The sequence below is a fragment of the Phyllobates terribilis genome, unplaced genomic scaffold (genome assembly GCF_046119375.1).
Source record: "Phyllobates terribilis strain yellow unplaced genomic scaffold, ASM4611937v1 Scaffold_5__5_contigs__length_657084704, whole genome shotgun sequence".
In the NCBI taxonomy this organism is placed as follows: domain Eukaryota; kingdom Metazoa; phylum Chordata; class Amphibia; order Anura; family Dendrobatidae; genus Phyllobates; species Phyllobates terribilis.
The window spans coordinates 153788751-153796724 of NW_027362765.1; the positions used below are offsets into that span (position 1 = coordinate 153788751).

Below are 7974 nucleotides of genomic sequence, written 5' to 3' on the forward strand. Positions count from 1 at the left end.
AGCGTATCCAGGTCAGACTACTAACAATGACCTACAAAGACATCCATAACCTTTCTCCTCTGTACATCTCCGAACAAATATCCCAATGTCTTCCCTCACGTAATCTCCAGTCCTCCCAAGACCTCCTTCTCTCCTCCACACTTATTTGTTCTTCACCCAATCGCCTCCAAGACTTCTCCTGAATATCACCCATCCTCTGGAATTCTGTGCCTCAACACGTCCAATTAGCCACCAAATTCAGATACTTCAGACGGAACCTGAAAACCCAAGAAAGCTTACAACCTGCAATGACCCCGCTGCCACCTCAGCACACCAGAGCTATTGCAACCTACAGTCTCCTTCCCCATCATCCAGTAGAATGTAAGCCCGCAAGGGCAGGGTCCTCTTCCCTCTGTACCGGTCTATCATTGTTAGTTGGTTTACTGTAAGTGATATCTGTGTTTTGTATGTAACCCCTTCTCATGTACAGCACCATGGAATCAATGGTGCTATATAAATAAATAATTATAACAACATTGGCACACTTCAGGGATGCCAATTTACAGATAGACATTCTTTTATCACAGCTGGAACCGTGGCCTTTTACCTGCAGCGATGGGGTAGAAGGAATGAGCGTTAACATTAAAGGCGTATTCTCGTCACAGACATTTATGGCATATCCACTTGAAATAAGATTTGCAGGACCCTGGACCAGAATCGATGTCGATATTACATGGTCGTGGACGGGAGCCTTGAAAACCACATCCTACCTGCCGGCATCCCTGATCCCCATTCTGATTAGTAAGCTTGTCGCGATGCATGCATGATGTTGCGCAGGCCTACTTATTAGTAGAGGCGTCGGGAATGACACAGGTACTGTAGTAGGAAGTTTGCAAGGTTCCTGTCTTGGGGCCACGGACTCCTGACGTGACTGCTGGACCAGAGTCCTGCGAATCGATTTGCTCGTCTCTAATGGATAAAGATGGCTCTTATCACATCTATTACTTTTCTGTGTTCTACCATCACGGCTCATTCTGTGTAACATAGGGGCCCCCTATTGGTTACCGGCTACAATTGCAACTTCTGCCTTCTATACACCTACACCGCTGGATTAAAATAATATGATTCTAATCCGCAAGGTCTCTAGTTACATCGCCTAGACCAATTTTCATTCCATTGTATTTAAACAGCCATCTGTGTGCCGCCAGCAGATAAACCTGGTGATTTCATGGAAGGCACATTTATGGAGCCATCTAATTGAAACTGTAATGCACATCTTGAGAAAGCGGGATCATGCAGATATCATTTCGCAGACAAGAGAATTGATTTGAGCCTTTGTGGGTTGCATGAATAAATCGGGCACCTCAGGGGGAAAGAGGAGGCAGAGCACTGACGAGGTTACGGTGGGCAGGGGGTATGCTGAAAGCAAGATGAACAAATATAATTAAGTATCGGAGGGAATTTGCTCATGGGACTCCATAGATACCATGTGCATGGAGAACAGGAGGAACTTAGACTAGAGGGTACGTGGACTAAGGGCTGGATATAATACATTTAGTAGAAAAATATGGGATAGAGGGTTCTTTAGGGTCGCCTAGGCTCTAGGGCCCGGGTGCGACTGCATCCCCTTCATCCCACAGGACAGTGTGGCCTTATACCTGTGCAAATGTCCATGCGTTTGTGTCTAGTGCTACATTTTGCCCATTTTAAGAAGGTTTGGTGATGTCTATGTTCCTGGATAACTAATGATCTCTAAAACAAAGGGGCTCCATAGAGCTTTCTAGCCCCTTTACTACAAGTACTTACAAAGCTACCCAAGAAGGAAGTCGTGCTGATAACCAGCCTCTCACCTGACATCACCAACAGCCAGATCCAAGACCCCCAGGTCTACATCTCTGCCTTCCATCCCGTCTAGAATGTGTTTTCCGTCTTGAACAGGAAGGGAACAGCGGCTGCCGGAGAAGAGAACGTCAGTCATAATTACAGGGATTCTATATACTCCTAACTGGTTGTTTGCCAGCAAACTTTAAGGAAAGTCGTAGAGGCATGAGGATAAGTAAACTGTGTATTTGGGTGGGGGTGCACATTTGGCTACTGACTGTAACCCATCCATTATTTAGCTGCGGAGTACAGTGCAGAACCCACAGTGTAACTCTTTGGCAAGTCTTGTTCCTGTTTACAGAGGACTGGAGAAGATCCTGCCAACCAGATAATAGCAAACAGCGAGCTGCGGGGAGAAATGGAAATCTATGTACACATGAACTGGCGCTAGAGATGTTTGTATTACTGTGCTGAGCAATGGGGACGTAATGTCAACCATTAACCCGTGACTGCACCCTAAGCAAGGTAATATATGCATCCAATAAGCAGATGGGAATAAAGAAATGCCCACAATTTTGGATTTCAGATATTTTCCAATCTGGGCAGAGAACCCAATCTATAATGGAAAATTGTGCCCCCAGCGGTTGGACCATTAACAAGTGACCTTCAAATAAAGCAATTATCTCCTGACTGGATAGCCGTCATGGCCCATCAGTACGGTACTAGTGGGGTAAAATATATAAAAAAATAATACTTTCATCTCCTCTGTTCTCTTGCATCTCCTCTTTAAACTTTGGAGTAGAGCAGACAGGCCAATGCCAGTGAGTGAAGTCTAATGACGGACAACAGAGCGCTCCAGCCCCATGAACAGGAAGCCTCTCGGGAGTTCTTGCTTTCTGGAAAGTTTTTGCAGTACAATGGAGATTTGTCAGGTTTAGTATTCCTCACATGTCTTAGCTTCAGTGCCAAGCTCTGCGTTCTTCTTCCCATATGGCCATCTCCCTCCGCTCTTGTGCCCGTCAGGTTACCATGACAAGCACCTTTGATGTCACAAGCCACTGGCTCAGGCAGCTGAGTGCCATCTAAAGCCCCCGTCTCACATAGCAAGATCGCTAGCGAGATCGCTGCTGTGTCACGGTTTTGGTGACGCAACAGCGACCTCACCAGCGATGTCGCTATGTGTGACACTTTGCAGCAATCAGGCCCCTGCTGTGAGGTCGCTGATCGCTGCAAAGTGTCCTGGACCATTTTTTGGTCGTTGCCCTCCCGCTGGTCAGCACACATCGCTGTGTGTGACCAGCGGGAGCAGCGATCAGGCTGGTAACCATGATAAACATCAGGTTACTAGGGGCACACGCGCTCCTAGTAACCCGTTGTTTATCATGGTTACGAGCCTGCTAAAGTGAGCGGTAACCTCCCGCTCACCATAGCAGAGTGGTAACCATGATAAACAACGGGTTACTAGGTGCGCGTGTGCCCCTAGTAACCCGATGTTTATCATGGTTACCAGCCTGCTCCTGCTTCAGCAGGCTGGTAACCAGGAGCAAGACATCGTGGAAAGATTCTTTCCACGATGTCGCTGCTCCCCTGATCGTTGGTGAGCCTGCCTGTTTGACAGCTCACCAGCGACCACATAGCGACGCAGCAACGATCCCTGACAGGTCGTATCGTTGTCGGGATCGTTGCAGCGTCGCTAAGTGTGACGGGGCCTTAAGTATTCAGGTAGTTAGGCGTGTTCACAACTACCAATCCAATGGGCTTTGCTCATACAGTGTGTCTTCTGACAAATCTCCAGGTCTGCTGGGCTCTGCTGTACCATTTCGAGTGTACCTCCTGTCAAACCCACTATGGCTACGACTAAGAGGAACTATAGTGTCCGAAACGGGTCAGAAGAATTCTATGTTCTTGTTCTGGATTTTATCACAAAGAATAGAGCTACTACCATTTTCCGGACGTACTTCTTTTTTTCCTGCCTTATATGATGCCTCTATCTGGTCTGTGCACCTAATTCCCAGGTGAGCTGGCGTTCCACCCAGTCTTTAGTTCCTGTAAAATCCAGGTCCGCTGTTTTGCTTGGCTCTGCTACTCCATCCAAATGAGTCTTCTGACATATCCAGCACTGTGGTCCACATACTCAGCTTAGGTTTTCTAACGTTCCTGTCCCCATTCCTGGTTCTGCTGCTTCAGAGTTCCGTTTTGCATACTCAGCTCACAACCAAGGCTTCATCTAGCATACTCAACTCTGCTGTCCGCATGCTCGGCTCAGCTGTTCTAAGGTCTCTGTCCGCATTCTGTGCTCTGCAGTTTCAAGGTGCCATCTTGCATATTCAGCTCTGCTGTTCCTCAACCAAGGTGCCATCCAGCATACTCAGCTCCAGTTGCCATCCCGCCACTACAGCCACTTTACCTCCAGCCATCATTAGCAACTTTAGTCTCCTTTGTTCCGGCTGGTTCTCCTCGATTCCTCAAAATCTTCGGTTCCTGCTGCATTCCATCTTCTCAACTGGATCAAAGACTTTGAGGATCCACCTCGTCAGGTGAGACATAACATTTAGGAGGTCTACCCTTATTTTGTAAACCTCAATAAACTCTGAAACACCCAAAACAATAATCTGACCTGTTTAATTTAAAGTTATCCCTTATCTGTAACTTAGTGATCACTAGGGGGTGTGACCACTGGGACCCCCAGTCATCATGGGAAAGGGCATGAATGGAGTGGAAGTGCATGCTCAACCTCTGGTCCATTAATTGTCTATAGGACTGCTGGAGAAACCTGAGTAGAGAATTCAGCTATTTATGTTAAGGCCTCCATACACATTATACTAAATCGTCTGAACCCGCTGATATCAGCGGGTTCAGCCGGCGGTCTAATCTGTATGGGGGCACTGGCCAACTACTGGTTAGGAGAGATGTTGATTGTGCATACCTGATTTCTGACTGCCGATCACATTGTTCTCCCGGACATAAGCGGCAAGCCAACGTGTCAGACGGAGGCTTTGTCATAGAGAACACAGAAACGCTCGACCGAACTAGCGCTCTTGTGTAATGGAGAGTCAGCTGAGATAGCTGTCGGCCCAATGATCAGCTGAAGCATCATTCAACTAACAAGCATTTAATATGTATGGCCGGAAAAGCCTCCTATACAATGAATTGAGGGGATCTCGGCATGCCCACCTTCACTCTATTCAGATGGGGCTGTGCAGATTCCCATTCTCGAGATGGATGAGGGTCCAACCTCTGTGTCATAGACAGTGACCGCATGCTCCCTACCATTTGGACTCGGGGGACCCCACTAGGATTGGTTGGGATCCACAGCAATTATCCATTCACAGGATAGGTGATAAATGTATTTAGTAGGAAGCCCCTTTAATAAGCTTCATTTTTTACAGAGGCCTCTACTGTACCTCCTTTTGTCTCCTGCTTCATGCAGAGGCTTTTTCTCTTGTATTCCCTATAGCTACATTATCTACATTTGTCATGAAGCTGAAGTCTAAGTCTATTGTTCCCTGTTTTCAGCCATTTCAGATAAATATCTGCTGACGGGATTATAACTACTTTCTCTCATCTCCAGTTCTTCCTACAGATGCTGCGGCCCTTTAAACCACCACCACACCGAAGTGCAGGTATGAAGACTCAGTCATTTAATTTACAGTTTTTCGCGACCCAAGCAATTTTTCTATTATTAACTTTCTAATTTTCTGACTGGCCGGCTGCCTGGTAGAGACGATGCAGAACATTGCTTACTCCTGCCTATGATGAGACCTGGTTGTCCCCCAGTGCGGCCCCCTCCTGCCTTACCTGGGCAGTATATCACAGGGAGCGTCTGTTCTTCTCTGCTTTTACAGCCACTTGCACTGTTCCAGTTCATTTCATTTCCAAACTCTAAGTCACAGTGTTCCAGGAGCTGCTCTGTGTCACCTCCCTCCACACAGGGATCACGCTGACCCCACTGATAAAGGCCAGATTCATTATGACCGCTTCTATCTGACCCTTTCCTTCTATAAAAAATTAATACAAGTCATCACTTAAATTTTAACTACACTTTCAAAACATTTTTGACATGGTGTAGCCCTTCTGAAGCCTTATTGATCAATGTGGATTTTGCAGCAGAATCTGCTCCGAAATCCATGTCAACAGAGTCTGTTTTTTCATGTGAATTTTGAAGTGTATTCTGCTCCAAAATTCCCTTCAAAAACTGCTTCAAGCACCCTTTATGTTCACAGAGTTTTTTTTGAGGAATTTTTGGAGCAGAAACTCTATAAATCTATTTATTTTATTTTACTTACTTATATAGTGCCATTAATTCCACAGCGCTTTACAGACATTATCATCTCTGTCCCCATTGGGGCTCACAATCTACATTCTCTATCAGTATGTCTATGGAGTGTGGGAGGAAACCAGAGAACCCAGAGAAAACCCACACAAACATGGGGAGAACATACAAACTCCTTGCAGATGTTGTCCTTGGTGGTATTTGAACCCAGGACCCCAGTGCTGCAGTGCTAACTACTGAGCCACTGTGCTGCCCAAATCCTCCAAATCTCAAAAGCAAGTTTCTCCCCTGAAAACTCTTCAATAAGACTTTGTGCACGTACCCTGAAGAAGCTTTCAGACACTTCTGAGAGTACGGTCACAGGGAATTTTGGTTTGAGAGCCATTTTTTCCGTGAAGCATTTTTAAAGCATTTTTTTCCATAAAATTCCTTTTAAGCATTTTGACTTGACAGTTCGAAGAATGTGCATTAGAGAGTGACCACATTGAGGGTTTTTTTGCAGAGTTTTTTGGGGAGAAACTCTCTAAAAACCATGAGAAGTTCAAAAATGTGCACACAGCATAATTTTTTCCAGGTGAAGCTTCAGGAAAATGCTAGTGGTTGTTTTCTTGAGGTGGCTTCTCCGTCGTTCTTGCTGCAGTTCTGCCGGTGGTGGCATTCTCTCTATGCTGTTAAATAGGGCGCAGTCAGGTGACCGTATAAATCGGACCGAGATTGGCCACAATGTTCAAACTGGCTGGAGGGTCTCCTGACCCAAGCGTGACTGCTTCATAGAAATATATGTTCTGGTCGGGACACCCAGCCAGCCAGTCCAAGCATTGTGGTCCAATCTCGGCCCGATTTATATGGTCGTCTGACTGCGCCCTCATAGAGAGCGGGCAGCTTCCCAGTAGATGCCGTCCAAATAATGTGCGTCACTTCTCTTAACCGCTGCAGGGTATTGTTTTGACCTTGCTATGCATTATGCCCACTTTATGGGGCGCTTTTCCTGGTGAAATCCCCCTAAAAATGACGCTGTGTGCTCTTACCCTTGGAGAGGTTCTGCTCTGAAAATACCCTAAAAGAAGTGGCATGTTTCTGCTTTTCTACAGTTTTCAAAACCTCGCTGGAAAAAAAACTATTTTGGCTTTGGATGTGGATTTTGGAGCAGATCTGCTTTAAAATTTTCATCAAAAAACTCATTGTGAACATAGCCAAATATAAAGTACAGGGGCGCATGCAGGTAACAGTTAACTCGTGGGAGCCGGCGCAGACGTGACATTGCTGGTACTGCGGCGGTGTTTCTCTGGGAAGCTGAGCCAGACACAGATCATGAGGCTGTATTACAATTTCAATTGAATCTTTGCTCCCAGAGGCCCCTATGTACACGGCAAACTCATTCTGCATTCAAAAGAGTGGTCTCTGAGCACAGCAGACGCCCCCTGGGTATTTTTGGAACTAATTAAGAGAGAAAGAGAAATTAAAAAAAACAAACCAGAAGCAGAAACGCTTTCTCAGCCATCAACTTACACTGCTAAATATTAGAGAACCGGGGAGAGAAAAGGAGGTAATAGGTACGAGGCGGCTCTCCTTAATGGCTCCTTCTCAGATAAGCTGAAGTGACACAACAAGGCGCATTCATAAAAAAAAGTGCCATTTCGACGACATTTTTTTCTTGTTGGCTGATTGGTGCAATTTATATGTGACATAAGGACAAATTCACCAAAAATATTACACAATTGTAGTGTCCTTCATGGGCAAATGTCAGGGACTGAAGGGCCATGGTGTCCTGGGTGGACACTGCACAAGTTAGGCCGGGTTCACACAAGAATAAGTAAAATCGTCCGCTTTACTTCCAGAAAAAAATGACGATTTTTCATCCATGTTGTCATCCGCATGCCATCCGTGTGTCTGCTTTTTAT

At 45.9% G+C, this 7974-nt stretch overlaps 1 protein-coding gene across 3 annotated transcripts in view; it reads right to left on the reverse strand.

The window, feature by feature from the left end:
• The window catches only part of SLC35B1 (solute carrier family 35 member B1), a 29483-nt gene extending 23779 nt beyond the window's left edge, over window positions 1–5704 (reverse strand). The window contains exons 1-2 of one of the 3 annotated variants that reach the window (XM_073683226.1): window positions 5599–5704; window positions 1830–1931 (exon numbers count right to left, since the gene is read on the reverse strand). In XM_073683226.1, the coding sequence (XP_073539327.1) occupies window positions 1830–1885 (56 nt within the window). In that variant the 5' untranslated portion in view covers window positions 1886–1931; window positions 5599–5704. Of the gene's footprint in view, window positions 1–1829; window positions 2142–5598 lie in introns of those variants that run through there. The other 2 variants (XM_073683225.1, XM_073683227.1) reach the window with 2 other exon arrangements.
• Between the last annotated feature and the right edge of the window lie 2270 nt (window positions 5705–7974).